Source organism: Dunckerocampus dactyliophorus, chromosome 16, assembly GCF_027744805.1.
Source record: "Dunckerocampus dactyliophorus isolate RoL2022-P2 chromosome 16, RoL_Ddac_1.1, whole genome shotgun sequence".
Classification (NCBI taxonomy): Eukaryota; Metazoa; Chordata; class Actinopteri; order Syngnathiformes; family Syngnathidae; genus Dunckerocampus; species Dunckerocampus dactyliophorus.
In genome coordinates, this window is record NC_072834.1 from 21,870,386 (window position 1) to 21,893,675 (window position 23,290).

General features: G+C 40.2%; 1 protein-coding gene across 1 annotated transcript; it reads left to right on the forward strand.

Annotated features, from left to right (window-relative positions):
* Positions 1–364: 364 nt before the first annotated feature.
* On the forward strand, positions 365–23,286 carry tm7sf2 (transmembrane 7 superfamily member 2). Its single transcript, XM_054754178.1, has 11 exons — positions 365–450; positions 1,991–2,074; positions 2,398–2,594; positions 4,665–4,719; positions 4,974–5,168; positions 6,423–6,526; positions 12,935–13,054; positions 13,144–13,312; positions 13,399–13,479; positions 13,576–13,698; positions 15,542–23,286. Exons 2-11 carry the CDS (start codon positions 2,002–2,004, stop codon positions 15,700–15,702), a joined length of 1,278 nt encoding a protein of 425 aa, XP_054610153.1. The 5' UTR covers positions 365–450; positions 1,991–2,001; the 3' UTR covers positions 15,703–23,286.
* Positions 23,287–23,290: the final 4 nt, after the last annotated feature.

Sequence of the window (23,290 nt, forward strand, 5' to 3'; positions counted from 1 at the left end):
GCAAGGCTGCTTTTCATTCAGGTTTTCAGTTAATAATGAAAGAACAGTAGAAAGAAATGCATTCTGAAATACAAAATGTGAGTTGTGGACACCAGCATTTTGTTCATGTTCTGGTAAAACAAGCATATTTGCTTTGTTTGGGTTTAAAATAACTCTGAAAATAAATGTTAAAATAAACGTTGGTGACCCCTGATATGAAGTATGCTTTTGCTGACATTCAGGTGTTTCACAACATCTGAACCGTGCGGATATTGCTGACGCCACCCGAGAAGCCAATCTGATTGGACAAAGCCTCTTGTCTCCGCCCTCTTCTGATTCCCATTAGGAGATAGGATTGGCTGTGGTAGTATTCGGCGCTAAGAAACTGTGAGGGGGCGGTTCCTCGTGAAGGCTTTTTGGTGACTGATGCACACGCCTTCTGTTGGATATCACCCAACGTACTTCGCACTGGTAAGTTACCACGCTTTGCTTTGTAATGAAAACCACATATTCGAACTATTTGAGTGGAAAAGTCTCGAATATACGGCAGCAGTTTTACCTAGTAAAGCGAACGCCAATACCTGTACTGTATTTCTATGATTACATCAAAACTAACCCTTGTCAGTGGTCTGTTTAGGTCAGCTTCAGAGTAAAATACATGTAATTCTTGCTTTATTGTATTTTTGCATAGTAAATCGGATTATTGTAGTGTTATAGCTACAGAACATCCACTGTCCGGCCACATCATTAAGTACACTTGCACAATCTCATTAGATCCAGCCCAAAACTAACTATAACCACAATAATAATAAACATACTGGTTAAGTAATACTTCCCTGACAGTGTGAGTCAACATATTATTTTGTTAAGGCAATATTATTGTAGTGCATTACAACTCATGCAATTTATTCACATTCACACTAATGAACGATTTAGAGCAGGGGTGTCCAAAGTGCGGCCCCGGAGCCATTTGTAGCCCTTGGCTGTTTTTTTTACTGGCCCATGGCACATTCTAAAAAATTTAAAATAAAAAAATAATCTGCAATAATTTAGCAAGAATAAAGTCAAAATATTAAGAGAAAAAAGTTGTATTCTAACGAAAATTGTTTTACGAGATTAACATCGTAATATTGTGAGGAAAAATAATATTTTAGTAGCATAAAGTTGATAAAAGTCGTAATATGGTTGACAAAAAAAAAGAATAAACTTAAGTTGCAGGAAAAATTATAATGTTATGAGGATATGGTCAAAATGTTATGGGAATAAAGTCATAATTACAAGAAGAAGAAAACATATCAGCAGCACAAATGGAAAAAAGAGCTGCCATTTTACCAGAATAAAGTCCAACTATTAAGAAAAAATTTTGTATTCTAACGAGAACAGTCGTAAAATAACATCTAACATCTGAGAATAACATCATAATATGAAAAATGATGTCATTTTACTAGCATAAAGTTGAAATATTGAATAAAAATGTTATTTTTTAAGAAGTCGTGATATTATGAGAAAGAAAGAAAACAAAATAAAGTCAGTTTTAAAAGATTAGGTTGGGAAAAAAGTCAGAATATGATGGGAATAAAATCAAAATATTATGGTAATAAAGTCGTAGCACTACGAACAGAAAATTTGCAAAGAGTATTTAAGAAGAAAGTTGAAGTATTTGGAAAATTGAAAAAGAAAAACATCAAAAATGGGGAAAAAAGGAGCAAAGAGCGAAACTGATATTAATAATAGGCTTTTTCACCTACACTATATGACAACGCTGAGATGCTGTTTTTTTCTTGATATATATCTCTATATATATATATAGAGATATATATAAAACTTTGAGCATATGCTTTATAAATGTCAAATTGACATTTGCATCCTTTCATTTTTCAGTATACTGCATGGCCCTGGGATGTGGAGTGGTACAAAAACCAATGCATAGAACAGGACATGCAAACTCCAGCCCCAAATTATATGTTGTAATTTTTTGTTTTTGTTTTTTGTTTTTATTTTTATTTTACAGGAAACTTAATAATGACGCCAAAGAATCAAGCAGCCAATGGCAAGGCTTCCCATAACACACCAAGAGAATTTGGAGGAGCCCTGGGTGAGTCACTAATATGATTTGACGTATTACACACATCATACATTTTAAAATTAACATTTTTCATAAATACTACAATCAATCTGCCAAATGTTTGCTATACATTTTAACTGGAGATAGTTCTTATATTGAAAAAGACAAGCAAACCCCTGATCATCACCAACAGAAGCGTTTGTTTCAGAGAGTTATCATCTCCAGTCTACGGACAATAATAACGTACTTTGCATGTGACAGCAAGCAAGCTTCACAGGCTTCAGAATGACTGAACTCCCAATTTGAGACGCTTGAATTATTTCCAATGTTTCACTTCCGTGTCGCTTCCCAAGGGGCTGTTTGCATTCCCATCTTTCTGCCGCTGACGGTGCTGTTCCTGATCTGTGTGAGTCGATCTCCCGAGGCAGCTGTGCTCCAGTGGCCCCCGCCTTTCCCCTCCATGGACCAGCTGTGGGACCCTCTGGCTCCCCTTCTCTTGCTGGGCTGGATATTTCTGCATGCTGTCATCTATTTGTTGCCATTAGGAAAGGTATAACAAGTCGCACATCACACCTCATACAATAGAGACGAGCTTGCTGGAGTCGAGCAAATGATGATTTTTTTTTTAAAAAGGGGTAAACAATTATTTGTGAGCAATAATGAAAAAAGTCACAACTAGAGAAGCACTCGGAAAGCGCAGACCTCCGCCAAGCGTCGTAGTTCCTCCTCACATTGTGATTCACCCCAAAATAATAATCCTACATTGTTTGTATCAGTCTTTGATATTTTGTAGAACCTATCGGAAACTTGTCCTGTGTTTTTTTTCCAAGTGCTCTGAGCATTTTTTGTGGCGTTATAAGCACAAATGCCGAAAATGGTCCTGTCTTGCAATGTTAAAGAATCCTTTAAAAAAAATTCCTGGATCCAGACGGTGATCCGGATCACCCCCAAAATGTTATCAGTTCTTCCATGTCCCATTTCTGACAATTCCTGAAAATTTCATCCAAATCCATTCAGAACTCTTCAAGTTATTCTGAACACAAACAAACACATAAACGCCGGCAAAAACGTTAACATCCACGCTGCGCTTGCGCATTGCGCTGCGCTACTATATATAAGTATTTATTATTATAAAACATTATGCTGACAGATTATTTAAAATGTGGTTCAGTGATAATGTTAAGTTTTTTAAACAGTTAGAAAAGAAAATAATAAAATGTAAAAAATGTATTTTGCTACAGTCGTCCTTCACCGCTGTGCGCTTCTAATTTTGCGTCTTCCCTCTGTCGTGGTTTTTCAAATTATATGAATGAATAAATCAACACTGTTTCTTGGTTGACTACAGCCAATCATTAGTGAAAAAATATGCATATTTCAGCAAATTTTACTGGCCTAAATTAAGCATTTTCAAGCCTAAAAATGGCTAAATGAACTAAAATACAAATACAAGGCATTCACAAGATGCATTCAAAGACGTGATACGTATTTAAATCCATGAAAAAATACTATTTTTTAAATCACGGCAGAAATAGAACATCTGTCATTTTACGGGAATAACGGCTCAACAGTTAAAAGCGTCATGCTTCCGTCATGCATGCAAAGTAACGTCTCATCAATGTAAGGTTACTGACACCTAGTGACCAGTGTAGAATACTACACATCATCACAACGTCTTTCAATGAGGATTTTACTTCATTTAGCCATTTTTATGCTTGAAAATGCTTGATTTTGGTAAAAAAAAAAAAAAGGAAAATTTGCATTTTTTTTTTTTTTACAAATTTTATAGTAGGTCCTGTTTAACTACAGAACAGCAATGATTTATTAATTAACTCATTCAATCCCAACCATTCAGTAGCGGCCATTTTAGACAATTTTGACTGATCTTTCAGGGCACACAGATTATTGTGTTGTATGGTTATATAAACATGGAACCTACCAAAAGAAAGATTAGACTCCCGTCTTTCATCAGAAAAAAAGTTTGTTTCTACCTTTTTCCGTTCTTTAGTAATCAGCAGTAGAACATAGGTAAGTTTCAGGAAAATATCAGTTCCCGACTAAAAAAGGGAGAAAACTAGCTTTTTGTGAAAAGATACATTTCAGGCATAACTTTCACTTGGACGCAAATATTTTTTGCTTTTGTGAGTTCAAATATCTAAACAACTAGACCAACATAAACAACACAAAAAGGGGTTTTACATCCAAATAATTTATTTACAAATATAACACCATGAGCTGTTCACAATGTTCACATTTGGAACTGAACTATGTGTGTGCACGCGTGTGCGCGCGTGTGCATGTGTTAAAAATTTCCCCACAATGCGTAACCTTCTGCACGCTTACACTCCTCCATGCTCTCCCTCTTTCTCCCTCCTGTCATGTGTGATGTTTCCGTTCACATGATCCCTGCCGAGCTCTTATCAAATGCACTTCTGCCGCCTTGTGGCCGTTTTTATGGCTTAAAAGTGCTCTGAGGGATTACAAGCGAGGGATCACTGCACTGTAGTTATGTTATGTCTGTAGTGAAAACCTTTGCAAAGATAATGTTGCTAAAAGAGGTATTAATAATCATGTTTGGTTGTGTGCACGTTGTAAGAATGTAAATAACGACGTGTTCCCTTAGGTCTCTGAGGGATTAGTGCTGCGGGATGGGACACGCCTCAAGTATCCAATAAACGGTACAGTTGGCTTTTTGGAAGGGAGTTTTGGGGATTTAGCATTTACATGTTGATTGTCTTTAGCGCTCGTTGAACTATTTAACAGCTATGTGCATCAGTGTGATGTAATATGAGCACTGTCTCCATGCCAGAACCTTCAGCTTTATTTACAGTCCTTACATTTACTTACAACCTTTACATTTCTCAACAATCCAATGCACACATCCCCACCCGAGGTGAGCAACGTTTAGTGCATGTGTGTTTCTCTCCCTCAGGTTTCCACAGCTTGTGCATCAGCGGCGCGTTGCTGATGTTGCTTCTGATGCTCCAGGCTCCTCTGGGGCGTCTGTACGAGCTGATGTTGCCTCTGGCTGTGTGTGCAGTAGGAGTCTCCTCCGTGCTGTCCATCTACCTCTACCTGCGCTCCTTTTTGGCTCCTCCTCATGCTCTGGCATTGGGGGGCACCACAGGTGAGAAAGAAGGTTTAATAATAAAAAGACAGAGGTGGTGGAAAGGTCCTACCGACGTTTGCTGAAGGTTTCAGAAGGTGAGTGGTGGAAGAGAACGAAGCTGAAACATGTTCTTGTGACGTAACAGCTTTCCAGCAGCTTTCAGGCGTATAGTATTGTTAGTATAACAATAGGATTATTGTCATTTTTTATTTTGCAAACATTGCGTGTGTACTTACAGCAGTGATGGATAAATAAAGTGCATATTTGCAGAAGTTAGGTCATAGAACACAACACATAGAACAAATGACAAGGGTGTACAAGAGGAAGGGAGGGCTCTGCGTTGTCGCCAGATGTGTCACTAAATGAAAAGTGGGTTATATACTGGAAAAACAATGAATCAAATAAAGGGAAAACAAAACAAACAAAAATGGGGAAAATAAAACTAAAATGGATTGCAGTCGTCCCTCCTTTGTCGCGGTTAATTGCTTGCATACCCGGCCGTGATAAGTGAATTTCCACCAAGTAGGATTCAGTATTAATAAACGGAATATTTTCAGAGTTAAAGCATAGAAAACCTGTTTATGACATGTTGGATGTGAATTTCTCCTGGAAATGAATAAGTACTTATCTATCTTATCCATCCAAACATTATTAGAGCCCTGTAGACATGAATTAACACCCCTATAGTCACCTTTACACTCCTGTTATTCTTTGTTTCCATCCCATTGCGCAGACTACGGGATCACTGCTGGGACATAACAGGCGGTTGCCGCTAGCATAGCAATCTAGCGAGCTAACTAGTTAGCCTCTCCAATTTACTTATTCTAAACTTCAGAAAGTGTTTCAAACGGAGTGAGGAAGAAGGACAAAGAAGCCAAAAACTTACCACTTCCACACGGAATGAGAGGCGAAGTCTTTGTTTTATTATTAGTTATTAGTATTAACATTCAACTTTTTCTCTTTACATTTTGCCTTTTTGCTGAGTTGAATTTTATTTCTACATTGCACCGCGGGTCAATAAAAAAACAACCTGAAAACAGCAAGTGGCGCTTTGGACACTTTGTTATACTGTAGCCTATCATAACCACGCAATGACTCCAAATTGTGAGTCGCAGGCATTTTATTCTGTCATTTTTGCAATGTTTAACTTTGAAATGGGACAAATATAGACATTTACTTTATCAATCTGTTCTTTTAAACCACCATAAAGCACATTGTGTGATACTGAGATGACATGCTGTTACATTGGATCTGTCCCTCTGTTTTGTGTAGGAAATCCTCTCTATGACTTCTTCATCGGACGGGAGCTAAATCCACGGATTGGTCATTTTGACCTGAAATATTTCTGCGAGCTCAGACCAGGTCTGATTGGCTGGGTGAGTTGACCGAGTTGTCATTTTTATTTTTGATTATTTAGTATTTATACTTAACATATTTTATAGTTATTTGTATTTTATTTTTCAGCGTTTTAGTAATTTTCTTAAATGTGTGTCTTAAATTCAAAGTATCCCTAAAACAAACATGTACTAAAGTGTAGAGATGAGAACCCAATGCTGCCAGCAGGTGGCGGTATTATTCCACTCAAGACATCATTTCAATTCTCACGCCTTAGAATCACAAAATGTTTTCCTGTTGAAGTGACACGTTGACCTGAGGTATTTAATCGGGGACATAGCTGCAATAGCCGTCTGCGTGGGACTCGTTACACTGTTTCAAGGTTTAAATTTCACACTGCAAATTACTAAAAGCCTGGTAAAAAAAAAGAATCAGTATTTGTTTGAACACAAAACAATTGTTCTATAAATCTAGCCGTAGTGAATCCTTTATTAGGTGAGCATCTATCCTCCTCATCTCACAGCAAAGGCTTTGTACATCCGATCGTTTTAAAGTCAAGTGTGTAGGAGAGAGCACAAAAACCTCCCACTAACCGAGTGTGTGGGAGATTTTGGTTGAATTTTTGACAGCATCTCAGAATGACTTGCTTGCCATTGCCAACTACTTCTCACAGACTATGTAACGTATTAATCTTAAGACCATCTACAGCAGGGGTGTCCAAGCTGCAACCAGCGGCACATTCGAAAAATATAATTTACCACAAAAAAAAACAAATACGGAAAAAAATCGATAAACAATAAAGTCAAAATATTAAGAGGAAAATGAGTCTTAACTGAAAAAAATAACATTGTAATATGAGAAACAACCAAAACAACGAATAAAGTTGTTTGGAAATGAGGTTGCGGAAAAAGTTATAATGTTACGAGAATAAAGTCAAAATATTATGGCAATAAAGTCATAATTACGAGAAGAAAATGTATAAAGTTGAAATATTGGGGGAAAAAAACAACAGCAGAAAAGGAAGAAACAGCTGTAATTTTCCGAAAATAAATCGAAATGTAAAGACAAAGAAGTTGTATTCTAATGATAGAAAAAAAGTTTTTAAAATACATTTTATAAGAACAAAAACATACTTGGCGGATTTAAGTAGCTTAGTGTTGAAATATACTGCATGTATATATTGTTGAAATAAAAATATATGTTAAAATAAGAAAAGTATATTATTTTTAAAAGTCGTAATGTGATAAACAAAACAAAAAAAAGTTTTAACTTTACAAGAATAAAAACATATGAGGAAAAATAGTGTTGAAACATGAAAGAAAAGTATATTGTTTTTTAAAAGTCGTAATGTGAGAAACAAACAAAATCAAAAAAGTTGTGATTTTTGGAAAATTAAGTTGGGGGAAAAAGTTAAATATAAGAACAAAGTCATAATATTACAAAAAGTAAATGTACGAAATTATTTAAGAAGAAAGAAATACAGAAATACAGTCGGCCCTCGTTAATCGCGGTTAATTGGTTTCGGTCCCGAACGCGATAAGTGAATTTCTTCGAAGTAGGATTCAGTATTATTAAACAGAATATTGTCATAGTTACAGTTTAGAAAACCTGTTTTAACATTATTAGAGCCCTCTGGACATGAAATAACAGCCCTATAGTCACCTTTACACTCCTATTATTCTTTGATCACATTGCGCACGCTACGGGATCACTGCAGGGACAAAACAGACAGCCGCAGCTAGCATAGCAAGCTAGCGAGCTAACTAGTTAGCCGCTCCAGTTGACCTATTCTAAACTCAAGAAAACGTTTCAAACGGAGTGGGGAAGAAGGACAAAGAAGTCAAACACTTACCACTTCCACACGGAATGAGAGGAGAACCTTTTTTTCCCCCCCCACTCGATCTCAGCCATGTCATGTCGGCTGGGCTCTCCTGGCTCAGTAGCCAGTCTCCATGCAGTGTGAAAGGTAATGTAATCTAACGTCATGTCTCAGCATTACTGATGCCTGGTGACCACAATACTACATAGAACTTGTCTTTCAATATTTTTTTGCTCTAATATGCTCTAATATTAACCACGGAACAACCATCAGTTATTAATTAATAATAAAGACAAAAACAAACGCGGTATAATGAGGGAGTGATATTCAAACCGTGATATAGCGAGGGACGACTGTAATCTGTAAGTCTGTGTGTGTGGGTGTAGAAAATATCAAAGTGGCCCTTGCATACTTTGATTTTTCGGTATGTGGCCCTCCGTGGAAAAAGTTTGGACACCCCCGATCTACAGTATATTGTCTGTGAGTCATCATCACATGCAGACATGATGTAAAGCATCCAACAAAAACCCCTGAGAGCCCTTCTTTGTCTCCAAATGTGTGCCTCTTCATCTACTTCCTCCTTCCTGCCACTTGGAAACCTGACCTAAACTTAGATATCGGTGCACCAAGTGACTCGAAGCATTTCCTAAAATGCATCTGGAGGATGAATGGTCGTGTCCTGTGCTGGAGTCTTTTGGGCACGTGCCGCAAACACAAGCGTGACATGGAACAGATGGAACATCAATATATGATATTGTTTTGTCCAGGATGCCGTTTTCTGTGACAGTTCATGTAAGAATCAGTGGGAGGGTAAACTCGGTTCAACTGAGATCAGCGTACTGACTTATGCTGATGAGAAAGATCCACAATATTGGCACTTTTGGCAAATCAATGCAGCGAGGGGTGTTCTCAAGCGCCACTGTCCCACTTAGTGAACGTTTGCAGCTTTGTTCCGTCTCGTCTCGAAAGGAACCAAGGATAGAGAGACTAGACGCAACATTCGCATGAGGTCATTCTCTCATGTTCAGGCTGTAATGTGAGCTTTGTGGACGCTTCTAAAATAAGTGATTTTAATTGAGGGCACGGATGAATAAATGATAACGCATACTCTGCTTGTGTGCATGAGACTTAACCAGTCATTCTGTGGCCCAAAATGCTTTCACTCTTCCACACGACTTGCAAGAAATTATAGGGGTGTCCCGCTGCAACTTTTTCACTTCCAATACAATACTGTTACGATACTTCCACAAATTTGTAGTGTGGAATGTTAGACAAAAGACCCATTTACTTCTTCTTATGCATGTGGTGCGGGGATGGGCAAACTGCGGCTCGTGGATGGCATCAGGCTCACCAAGCGTCTTAATCCGGCCCAGTCTTTTTCATTTTTTTTGAGCGAGAGGCAAAAAGAGGTGATGATGCAACTGCACACGAATAGATGTCACTTTTACAGCAGTTTTAAGCCATAAAAACGGGCACAAGGTGGCAGAAGTGCATTTGATGAGAGCTCGGCATGGATCATTTCCCTGTAAAAACACACTCGACAGCAAGGAGGAAGTGGAAGAGCGTGGTGGAGCGTAGCGTGCAGAAGGTTACACAATGTAGGGACATTTTAACGCATGCACACACACAATTTACATCTAAATGTGAAAATTGTAAATAGTTCATGGTGTTATTTTTGTAAATAAATTGTTATTTTGATGTAAAACAACCGTTTTCTGTGTAAATATAGTTGTGGTATAGTTGTTTCGATATTTGAAACAACTGTCACAAAAGCAAACAATTTGTGTCAAAGTGAAAGTTATGCTTGAAATGTATCTTTTTACAAAAAGCTGTTTTTCTCCCTTTTCTAGTTGGGAGCTGATATTTTCCTGAAACTTACCTATGTTCTACTGCTGATTACTAAAGAACGGAAAAAGGTAGAAACAAACCTTTTTTTGTGATGAAAGACGGGAGTGTAATCTTACTTTTGGCAGGTTCCATGTTTATATAGCCATAGAACACAATATTCTGTGTGCCTTGAAAAATCAGGCAAAATAGTCTAAAATGCCCGGCACTGACGAAGGTTTTAGATGCAGGCTGATATACTCCGATACTTGTTTTTCTTTTTCTTCTGATATCCAATATCAGTATTGGATTGGGACGCTTCTAGCAACCTCGTTTTTCATACGCCCCAGTTTTTGTATGAATCGTTTTTGGTGAAAATATTCATAAACATTTTACTGCGATTTTTGTATACTGTCTTGGTTTTCTTACAATATCATGTTTGCCCTGTACTGTATCTGAAAAGTGAGTGTGAAATCGTCCAAGGAGGCAATAGAAGATGTTCTACTTATTAGGGATGTCCAATAACATCAGCCGACTGATAATAATGGCCGATATTTGCATAAAAATGAGATATTGGTTCATACCAGTTTCATTTTCCTTATCTTATTCTTGCTATCCTGATCTGCTGATAAGGATATCAGTGTGCGAGTGATGACGTCGTTCTCCACAGAGCAACAAGCTTGATATCTGACTACGTCCATGGTCTGCAATCATTTCCAAATTTCGTCTTCGGAATGTAAATATGCAATTTGCAATGATCGTAAAGCACTGCGAGGGGGGAGTAAGGTGTCTTCCTTTAATACGTTTAATCTCACATCACACCTAGGAAGAATGACTCGGACTCACACGCAGTACCTGCAGCACAAAAATAAGCGTCAGCAGATGCATTAATAAACACTGATTGTAAAAGTCCAGAGTTTTTTACTTTGAACTTGACTTTGTTGTTGTAGCTTTGCATCTTGTATCCTTGCCAGAATTATTTCATTGGATTCTGAAATGTGAATAAGACTAACCTGTCTTGTTGTTAGTAGGAGAACATGTTATTTTTTTATGACTATTTTGATGGGACAAAATGTTAAAAATAAACATGGCACTTTTTTCTATCACTTCCACGGCATATTGCAGTGCAGTCGTCCCTCGTTAATAACTGTTAATTGGTTTCAGACTCGACTGTGATAAGTGATTTTCCACAAAGGGTTTCGTAGTTAGAACATAGAAAACCTGTTTACAACCTTTTCAATATATATTTTTACCTTTATTGGAGCCCTCTAGACATGAAATTACAGCCCTATAGTCACCTTTACACTCCTATTACACAATATAGTAGACATAATAACAAAAACAAGCCATTTAAGGTATAAATAAGACTCTTACGCTATAGACAGCAGAAAGTGCGGAGCCACAATATTTATGGATTTAACAAAAGCATTTCAGACTATTAACTCATTCAATCCCAGGCATTTTTCAAAAGACAACTCTTTCAGTACCGACCATTTTAGACGATTTTGCCTGATTTTGCAAGGCACACAGAATATTGTGTTCAATGGCTATATAAACATGGAACCTACCAAAAGAAAGATTAGACTCTCGTCTTTCATCAGGAAATCAGTTTGTTTCTACCGTTTTCCGTTCTTTAGTAAACAGCAGTGGAACATAGGTAAGTTTCAGGAAAATATCAGTTCCCGACTAAAAAAGGGAGAAAAGCTTTTTGTGAAAAGCATGACTTTCACTTTGACACAATGTGACAGCTGAAATATCTAAACAACTATACCACAACGTAAACAATACAAAAAACAACTATTTATTTACAAATATAACCATGAACTATTTACAATTTTCACATTTGGAACTCAACTGTGTGCGTGTGCATGCGTTAAAAGTTCCCATACAATTTGTAGCCTTTTGCACGCTACACTCCGCCATGCTCTTCCACTTCCTCATTGCTGTCGAGTGTTTTTACATGCAAAAGATCCATGCCGAGCTTTCATCAAATGCACTTCTGCCACATTGTGCCCGTTTTCATGGCTTAAAACTGCTGTAAAAGTGACATCTATTAGTGTGCAGTTGCGTCCTCACCTTTTTGCCTCTTGCGCAAAAAAACAACATAAAAGACGTTTGTGATCGGGCGTTCGTTTCACTTTGACACAAATTCTTTGCTTTTGTTACAGCTCAAATATCTAAAGAACTAACACAACAGAAACAATGCAAAAAAGGGTTGTTTTACATCAAAATAACTATTTATTTACATAAATAACAACATTAACTATTTACAATTTTCACATTTGGAACTCAACTGTGTGCGTGTGCATGCGTTAAAAATTCCCTACAATGCGTAACCGTCTGTACACTACACTCCTCCACGCTCTTCCACTTCCTCCTTGCTGTCGTGTGTTTTTACATGCAAAAGATCCATGCTGAGCTTTTACCAAATGCACTTCTGCCACCTTGTGGCCGTTTTCATGGCTCTCGTGCAAAACAACATAAATGGTGTATAAATACATCTTCGGGATCGGGCGTTCGGGTTTATAAAAATATATATAAATACGTCTTTGGTACTGAGTGAGTTTTCAGAATATCGTAATTAACAAACTAAAGCGTTATGGAATCAGATGGTTTCCTGTATTTTGAAGTCACTGTATGTCAGATATCAGTAAAAAGCCAATATCGAGCATCTCTACTAATTATGGCACATGATTTTCTTAAAAGTGACACACAAGTTTCGACATTGCTTGACCAAGTGATGGTTGAAGGATGAAAAACATCATGGACATGACATCAGTCCTCGCATCTGTTGACATTCCCTCAGGTGGTCATAAACCTTGGCATGCTGATGAAAGAGGCGGAACTTCGAGGTTCCCCCTCGCTGGCCATGATCCTGGTCAATAGTTTTCAGTTGTTGTATGTGGCTGACGCCCTGTGGAATGAGGTGAGACGCCAATTAGCAGCATCTGAAGTACCGATGACTTTCAGCTTCATCGACTGCGATTCGGCTTAATTTGTCGTGTCTGCCGACAGGAGGCAGTTCTGACCACCATGGACATTGTGCATGACGGTTTTGGCTTCATGCTGGCCTTTGGAGACCTGGCCTGGGTTCCCTTCACATACGGCCTGCAGGCGGCCTTTCTGGTCGGACATCCTCAGGCTCTAAGTCCCCTGGGAGCAGCAGCAATAATAACACTGAATGGTAACCCTACACTGAATGCCTTTTAAAATGCCCTCTAAGATCTTGCATTTCATACTTAAAAGGACTATTTCTCTCCTTGCTATTAGGTATCGGATATTACATTTTCAGAAAATCCAACTCAGAGAAGAATCAGTTTAGGAGAAACCCTGAACATCCAAGTGTTGCAAGTTAGTCATCACTTTTTTTTAATTTTTTTTACTGAAATGATAGTAAGCTGAAGTGATTGCAAGATTCTACTCTGCATCATCCACGGCTGCTCGCAGGGCTGGTGACCATCGCCACAGCAACAGGGAAGCGTTTGCTGGTGTCTGGCTGGTGGGGGCTTGTTCGTCATCCCAATTACTTGGGCGATCTCCTCATGGCCTTGGCATGGTCTCTGCCATGTGGTAAGAACTCCCACAATCGACACAATGCCAGAAGCTAGTTAGTAAATCGTACATTATTGAGTAATATTTAGTAATAATAACAAATTGGATTTATAGAGCGCTTGTCAAGATACAGTCGTCTCTCGTTCATCGCGGTTAATTGGTTCTAGATCCGACCGTGATAAGTGAATTTCCGCAAAGTAGGTTTCAATATTAACTCATTCAATCCCAGCCATTTTTCGAAAGACAACCCTTCAGTAGCGGCCACGCAGGTGTGTGCATGCGTACTTCCTGGTGCCTGTTGTTACATCAATGTGATGTTACTAACACTGAGACACCTGTGTAGAATACTACCCTACTGCCGCTGTTTAGGGAGAGACTCACGATGCACTTCAATGGCTTGATGAACAAGCAGAGAACCCATGCAGTGAACATTCACACAGGAGCTGCTGTAGGCCACGCTCTACACTGCTAACCTGCTGCTAGCACTCCAGTCTGCTAAGAGTCAACTCCAGCCAGCTGACGTCACAAACGTCGCTTCCCCGCTTCTTAAAGGCGCAGACAACAAGTCACAGATTTTGTTTTACACTTCATATCATGTCTTTTAAATACCTTATTTTTGTATTTTCGGATCCTTAGCCATTTTATGCTTAGAAATGCTTAATTTAGGCCATGAATACATATAATTTGCTTAAATATGTAGGACTATATTCAACTACAAAACAGCGATCATTTAGAAATACATTTTTGAAAAACGCGACAGTGATTGTGTGACGTTTGAACCACGATGTATCGAGGGACGACTGTACTCAAAGATGCTGAAATTCACTTTACATTGTATATACTATGTGTATATACTGTATATGTTATATCATAAAATACAACAAATATAATAATAATCATAATCAATAATAATAAATGTGTACATTTATTATGATTGATCTTCTCTCAGATTCACAATTGCTTGTTTTTCGCCCGTACACAGCTCTGCGGTTTTAGAGGTGAAAACAACATGAAAACCAATCCTACCCAACCTGAAAGTGCCGTTTATTGATTGTCTAAGCAATGCAATAGGACACACCCGGGCAACAAAACACATCTGGCAGTCACATGTTCCAATACTTTTGCTCACATGAAAAAAACAAAAGCTGCTGTCTTCTAAGCAGTGCATCCGATCCAGACGTAAAAGTAAAAGACGTGGAAAGTTGCTGCTTCATACCGGAATGCCTTTCTCCTCCAAAGCTTCTTACACAACACAAACTTGGTGATATGAACGTTGCGTGGAGCGATGCAAAACGAAAGATGAATTCATGAATTAATCGAAGTGATGCACTCCTACTACCACAAGCGTGACAAATCTGTATAGTAAGAAGACTTACTCCAAATGTCAGTGACGGATCGCTTTCTGTCTGGTAATGTTTGCAACCCACAGCCGTCGCCATCCTGTTATTATCAGATCATGTGTTTGGCTGCAGTGACACACTGACGATCTGGTCTCATTGTTCCTGTCTGGCACGCATTGTCTAAAATGGAGGCTGTCAGTCCTTTGTTACCGCTGACACGTACTGCGCCATATAACAGGACGTGACTCATTATTTAGCCGCTTTTGTAACCGAGAAGCACAAAAGTTTCAGAGAAAGAAATCTGGAAAAGCACAAAGGTGAGCGGTGGATGAGACAGCCCCTCCAACCCAACAAACTCAAAGGGGTGTTCGATCGAGAAGACAGAAAATAAAACCCCCTATTGAGTCAAAGTGGGGAATGATCTCACCCCCACCCACTATATAGCTGCGGAAGAACATTTGCAGTTATTTAGAAAAGTAAAGGTCCCCCGCTCATCTTTCCCATCTGCTTCTCTTGGGTAGGTTTCTCACATCTTCTGCCTTACTTCTACGTGATATATTTCACCGTCTTGCTGATTCACCGAGAGGCCCGTGACGAGAGACAGTGTCGGGCCAAATACGGGCTTGCGTGGGACACATACTGCCGACGTGTCCCCTACAGGATCCTCCCTTATATTTACTGAAAGGTAAATTAAGAAGCCCACGGGGGGGAGACCAAACTGTCCAATGATGCCTTTGTAAGTCCGCTTTCACACGTTTGGTAAAGCGTAATGGTAATGCTTGTATTTATAAGTTACACTGGAATACATCACATAGTACAGGTCACAGTTCCACATGTCCAAAAAGGAGTAGGAAGAAGCAAAGCTTAGTTAATCCTACCCACCATCCGTTTCACATCATGTGCAATACATTTGTTCACATTTGTTAAGATGCGTTGGACAATGTTGAGGGAAGTGGGGTAGTAGTGAGACATGTGATTGGAGGTACACGGCGGTTCAGGACTCTTCTCCCTTGTACCTTGTAAACGTCAGCTGCTTGTACTGTTTCTTGAAATCGCTACATTTAAGTGCGTTGTTTGAGTTCTTTACTCAATCCTTTCCGTGATTTCATACTGAAATGCTGAAGGTTGTTCTCGCGTAGAAATGTTTGACGTTACACGTTTCCCCGAGGTCATACGGGATCCTCTCTAGTTGAGAAGGATCGTATGACATTTTTAGGTAGCAGGTTATTGTTTGCTTTGAGCATAATTTTAGCTTCTTAATCGCTTTCCAGTGACAGAGGGATTTGCTACGCCAACACGGCTGATTTTTTTATTTTTTGGTCACCTTTATTATAGTGGAGGCCAAGCACATAAGCAAATATCTTTGAATAGAAAGCGTGTTTCATTTCAATACAGCTGCTTCTTCAGCAACGTCCAGTCTAATCCACTTTACATCGGGTTGCTATCGATGTGAAGAATGTTTCTCATGAGTCCCGTGTAAACATGAGTACATCCTTGAGCAACCTGATGATAGAAATACATGAAAACCCATTTATCATACAATAGCTGCTATCGTTGTGCTGTTGAAGTTGATTCCCTTTCTAGTGTCCATACGAGTCTGGCTGTATATGTACTTGGCTTTAAAAAGACCCTAACAACAAAACAAACAAAAAAGGGCATGTTGCAGTGGCTCGCCACAAATAGATTGGGCGCTACCCGTTCGCCCTCGCTCATGAATACATTACAGCCATCGCTCGTTTATCAGTTCCAGACCCGACCGTGATAATTCCATTTCCAGAGGGGATATTTTTGTAGTTACAGCATAAAAAAGTGTTTACAATCTTCTCAATACGGGTTTTAACATGATTAGAGCCCTCTAGACATAAAATAACACCCCTATAGTCACCTTTACACTGCTATTACCAAAAATAGCAGACATAATAAGCAAAAATAAGCCATTTAAAACATAAATGAGACTAGGAGAGCTGAGTGGGAGGGTGGACAGGAAGTGACGTCGGGGGTTCAGAGTTGAGTTTTAGCTTGGCGTGGTTTACGGCCGCAACAGTAGCCGATGAGTTAGGGATTATTGTGCCTGTTGTGAGGTTCAAACCTGCAATAAAAGCCTGTTGTTCCACCCATCAAGTCTGGTGCTTGTGTGTCTCACCAAACATTACAGTAACATTACTGACACCTAGTGACCGGTGTAGAATACAACATATCATCACAGCATCTTTGAACGCGTCTTCTGAATACCTTATTTGCATTTTAGTTCATTTAGCCATTTTTATGCTTAAAAATAGTTGATTTGGGAAAAGAAATTGTAACATTTGCTTAAATATGCATATTTTTTTATACTAATAATAAGCCCTATTCAACCACAAAACGAAACAGCGTAATTTATTAATTAACTCATTCAATCTCAGCCATTTTTGAAAATTCAACCCCTTCAATAGCGGCCATTTTAGACGATTTTGACTGCTCTTTCAAGGCGCACGGAATATTGTGTCGTATGGCTACAAAAACATGGAGATTAGACTCCCATCTTTCATCACAAAAAAAGAGTTTGTTTCCAACTTTTTCCATTCTTTAGTAATCAGCAGTAGAACATAGCTAAGTTTCAGGAAAATATCAGTTCCCGACTAAAACGGGGCAAAAAGTAACTTTTTGTGAAAAGATACATTTCAAGTATAACTTTCACTTTGACACGTTTTTTTTTGCCTTTGAGTCGGCTCAAATATCTAAACAACTACACACAACATAACACAAAAAAAGTGTTGTTTTACATCAAAATAACAATTTATTTACAAATATAACACCATGAACTATTTACAGTTTTCACATTTGGAACTAAACTGTGTGCATGTGTGTGCATGTGCATGCGTTAAAATTTCCGTACAGTGCGTAACCTTCTGCACGCTACACTCCTCCATGCGCTTCCACTTCCTCCTTGCTGTTTTTACATGCAAATGATCCATGCCAAGCGCTTACTTTTGCCACCTGGTGGCCGTTTTTATGGCTTAAAGCTGCTCTAAAGGTGACATCCATTAGCGTGCAGTTGCGTCATCTTTTTGCCTCTCGTGCAAAAAACGTAAATGACGTATGAATACATCCTTGGTATTGAATGAGTTAATTTGTATATTTCTGAAAAACGGCAAGATTCGAACAACTTTTCTGGTCTTATTAGACACTTTTGGAGATGAACATAAAAGCACGTCGCCCCACCCCCATCTGAAAGCACTCACGTGTGGCTTTGTCTTGCTTGTGACATAACCCCCCCCCCCCACAAAAGTAAGCGTCAGAAGAAAGTTTGTGTGTATTTCTACTTATCGCAGTGTTGTAATTAGAGTCCAAATGAATTGCACTGTGTTGTGTCACATTAGTTAGTCACACCAGGAGGGTACAGTTGTTTGATTTAAAGCCATATTCTATCAGCCGACATTTGCATTGGATTTACGCGTTGCACTCGGACAGCAAATATTATTTCTGTCACACGCAGCGCGTTGTGCAAATAGAGGTGAGAGTGCACCCTGTTGATGGACACCTCCATTTGTCACCTCCATGCAACCCACTTAAGTACACTTTGCCTCTGGCTTCGCCCACGCCGCACTCAAGCTACGTTGTCTTGCTTTTTCATGTGCGGCGTGCTCATGACAAACCTGCCGAGACGCCATGTCTACACCAAAGCCTGAAAGCTCCATAAGCACCACACCTGTGCATGTTCGGATACGGACACCCGTACAGAATAGCGGATGCGGATGATGTGGTAGCCTACACAGTGTCATGTCGTATTTTGTCATAAGGACAAATAGGATGATGAACGAAATGTGAGCGCATTACATGGTGGAAAAAATGTGGATTCACTTTTTTTTTTAACCTTTTCATCATTTCCTAACTTGAAGAGTTTTTCATTCAGTTCTTAACGGCCAGTATGGTCAGCAAACAGCAATTTTCTCCCTTTATCAGATTTAATATGTCAATTTATATTTAATTTCCATCATTTGAGCGCAACTTGGCTATGAAATGTGATATATTGCTCAAGTTGACTCGTCTAGGAGGAGTACATCCTTATGTTTCATGTCTGCACGGCCAAAATAATATGCGGCAACCTACAGTGAGTGTCTTGTGTAATGATTGATTAGCTATTCAGCGTGTGTGCGCCCATGTGGATGCCAATCTTACCGTTTCCAGCCCTGCAGTTGTAGCCAGTTTCCATGGCAACGTGTCTGCGAGAGCACAGACGTAGGAAGAGAGGGGAAAGGAGTTGAGACAATTATGGCGGTGCGGAGGGCGAAGAAAAAGGAAGAGCCCGGGCTGATGAGTGTGAAGCCGTGCGAGTCGTGGGAGAAACAGATGCATCGTGCGTGTGCGTGATAAGACTGTGTTGTAATGTTATACATCCGTACGGTTCCCATGGCGACGTGCATGCGCAGACATTCCATCGTCTGAACACGTATGTAATGTGCAAGGAAATGCTGCAAGGCATGCACGCTGCAGATGAGCTGGAATGTTTCTGGGTTTTGAGTGAGCGCCTCTGAGTGAGTCAACAGGAATGTCGAATCCAATTTTGTTTCCATGGTGACAGTGGAGAATGATATGTCTCTTCACTGAGAGGAAAAATATCAGCCGGGTGCCTTGTCGCTGCTTTGATTCCTGGCTAATCGCTGTGTTGTTGATTTTTGGTGGCCTAAATTTGAGATTGTGCAAACCGTAACTCAGGGATTGCCATGAAAATATTCATGCAGTGCAGCGTTTTGGGAGCGCAGACTAGACACTCAAGGAGAACAACTTCGTGCAATTTGTTCAGCTTCGTACTTTGTTGTTGAAAGACAACAGGTGGTCGGTGCATTTTTATCTGAACTGTACAGGACGCTGTTGGAACTGGACATGAATTAACCAGCAATATAATCATTACTCATATATCACTCAGAGAAAGTGACGACTCATGGCGCCACCGTGTCTGCTGATTCCAAGGATCGCACGCTAACCGATGTCCTTCGAGGCTGTGCTGAAATGTGCTTCACACCACACATGTAGTACCGATAACCGCCACAGAGACGCACACACATAGACGAAACCAAGTACACTTGTGCAGCTGCGTTGCTCACCCCATCCCTTGGAGTTGCACAACCTTGTAGATACGGAACGCCCAAATAAAAAGCGAGATCTCAGAGAACGTATCAGGGCGGCGCGGGAAGGCAACTCTGGTACGTTCCTCCGTTCTCCTCGCGAGTAAAAAGACACGCTTGTTGTCTTGTCTCTTCTGTAATTTTGCTGGCACAGGAGTTTGAACCTGACAGACGCCTTTTCAAATAAGTCGTCCCTCGCTATATTGTGTCTCGGATATCACCCCCTCACCGTATCGCAGGTTTTAAAAAAACAATAAATAATTAATTACCGCTTCGAAAAACATTGAAAGACAAATGTAGTATTGTGGTCACAAACACAAACACCCGACATATAACCTGGAAGTACAATCTGCATACCCCGCTCGATATCTCAGGCTGCTCGGACGTACGGCTGTCGCTCCATTCGTGCCGCCAACGTAGGTTGGAAGACCGACGTGCGTCTAATTTGCAGTAAACGTACTACCCGTGCGTTCCAGGTGGGCTTTGTATGAAGGTTGCAAAAACTGTGCACAAGCATACCTCCATCTCTACCGCCCTCTGTGTCTCTGTGTCCAGTTCGTTGGCATTCTTGGGTTTGCGTGCTGCAGCTGCCTCGGATTTAAGTCAGGCGATTGTGATGGCCACTCCGAGTCTTCCATGCCTTGGTCTGCAACCAAGCTTTGGTAGATTTGGAGGTACGCTTGGGATCATTGTCCTGTTGGATGGTCCGACGTCTCCCAAACGTCTCTTCAGTTTTGTCACGGACTGCGTGACATTTACACCCAGGATCTCCTGGTGGTTGATGGAATTCATGGTGCCGTGCACACGCTGGAGATTCCCTGTGCCTGAAGGAGAGAAACAGCAGCAGAGCGTGACTGACCACCCGCCATGCTTCACGGTAGGCAAGGTGTTCTTTTCTTTGCAGGCCTCCTTCTTCCTCCTCCAGACATACGGTTGATCCATCGGCCCAGAGTTGCAACTTTGTCTCGTCGCTCCAAAGAACAGTATCCAAAACCTCTGTGGTTTGTCCACATGTTTTTTGGTGAACTGGAGTCGACTCTTCTTGTGCTTTGGAGTCAGCAGGGGGTGCGCCTTCATCTTCTACAGTCTTGGCCGAAACCTGAGTAGCACCCTCTGACAAGTCCTGTCACAGCTCCTCAGCTCTTACCCGGGGATTTTTCTCCACCTTTCGCCTCAGTTGCCGGACAGCGGTCGCCGACAGCGTCCTCTTTCTGCCCCGCCCAGGTAGTGTTTCCACTGTGCCTTTAGCTTTAAATTGGCTAATTATGCTTCCAGTTGTGTCTTTTGAAATGTGTAATGCCTTTGCTATCTTGCTTATGAAGAGACATTACCTCCTCTCTTGACTTCTGTGACCATTCCCTGGACTTCACCATGTTGCAAAGACATCATTGACTGTCTCGAAGGAGCCGAGCATCTCAGTCGTTTTAAATCTGCTGGATTGTTGCTCGTTATGGTTCTGTCCACATCTGCAGGTCTTTTCCACACCTGATTGAAAAGACCGCGCCTGGTTGTTCAAAACTCGGTTATTTATTTAACCACTGGTTAAGTAGACGTAACCAACCTTTAACGTTAACGAAAAACCTGCTTTGAACTGCCTAGATTTGAAAGGAAACTCTTTTACTGACCCGTGTGAAGCTTGCAAGTTCTTTCTTAGTCATGTTTGAGAACAACTATTTGGATGGCATAATTGTACTTAGAGCTTTTTGAGGCTTTGTCGGCGTCACAAGATTGTATTTTTATGAACTCGCAGTTTGAGGCGATAGTTACATTATTTTGAAATCTTTCCAGAGGAAGTGTAGGTATAGCGTGTCTGACGGTGCCTTTGCGATGTATGGAAAGCTGTGTTTGTACACTTGTGTAACAAGAACAAATGAAACATACCTTTGATACTGTTTGATACATCAATAGCTGGCATGCGTATTATCATCTTGGCACCAATATTAGGTTGAACCCTAAGACTCTTACTTTGAAGGCGAGCCGAATGTCAGTATTTTTCCAAACTCAGCTTATGCTGAGCAAAATATTTTTAACCGAAAACATTTTTATTTAATTGTGTTGAAGGCTGTTTGAGTAGTTTCGGTATCCGATGTAGGGCCCGAGCTCCATTTTGCTGTAAAGCTAGAAACTATGTTCAATATTGCTTACTTCAATTAATAATGTATTTAACTAAAATATTTTAGTTTAATTTCTTTTTTAATTTGTTAAATCGTTTCACTATCAATTTTTCCGCTAAACCGCAAGTCAGCAAAATGAGGAATTGTGGGATATATTGGCGCTGACGAGTGATGTCAACCACACGGTAAGTAGCGACGTGAACAAGCCATATTTCACGGTTGACCGGCGAACAACCGCGCCCTGATTGAAACCTCTGATGAGTTCTTAAGAGTGGTAATCTTTTCGGGGTTGAATCATTTACAACACAACTGTATCTGAAGTATCAAAAGTATTGATATTTCGATTTGAGAATCGACTTTAGAGCATGAAGAGTTGATGTCGGAAGAATTCATATTTCAGTATCGATCCGCACTGTCGTACGGCCAACGCACGACTGACTTACTCGACACGCAAGGAGGACATACCAAACATCTGAATGTTCGTTGGCCGCACAAATTGCGTATGTGGGGTTCACGCGTGGCGCACGACACAAAAACTTAGATTTTACCCAAACCTGACACCAGCAAAACGTACAAAAGACACTCGTTGGCCAAAGACGTACGAAGTTTGTCTCGCAACCTAAAAAAGGAGCCCTTACGACCGCTTGTGACCGAGGCTTAAGAAGAGTCTACCATTTCTTTACAAGAATCAAAGTGTAATCCATGGAATGTTCTTCACCTACACCTTTTTCTTGTAAAGGTGTGGACCAACTAGTCCTGTTTCGCAGAAGTAAACACCCTCCAATGCCTTTCCAAGCGCAGGACTCCGGAGTGTTGTGCGACCCACCAATGCAATCGTACAGGATGTAAACGCAGGACATTGTTGTTGTGCGTAAGCATAAATATTACTAACATCTTCCGATGTGGCCCCACGTCTTCTCATCTCCTCAGCTAACTTGGATTCGCCTCCTCTGGTGCATCCCTGCTCTTGGCCCAGTGTCAGCTCTGCAAAAGGCTGCACAGATGGGCAAGATAAAGTGCCGGCTCCCAAGACGGGCGGTAAGAAACGTGC

What these genes read in the sequence shown, in the direction of transcription:
- tm7sf2 (XM_054754178.1), top strand. Translation starts at nt 2,002, where the DNA reads ATGACGCCAAAGAATCAAGCAGCCAATGGCAAGGCTTCCCATAACACA. An exon ending in GGCATTGGGGGGCACCACAG is followed by an intron (nt 5,169 to 6,422) that starts GTGAGAAAGAAG and finishes TGTTTTGTGTAG; the next exon opens with GAAATCCTCTCTATGACTTC. An exon ending in GGCATGGTCTCTGCCATGTG is followed by an intron (nt 13,699 to 15,541) that starts GTAAGAACTCCC and finishes TCTCTTGGGTAG; the next exon opens with GTTTCTCACATCTTCTGCCT.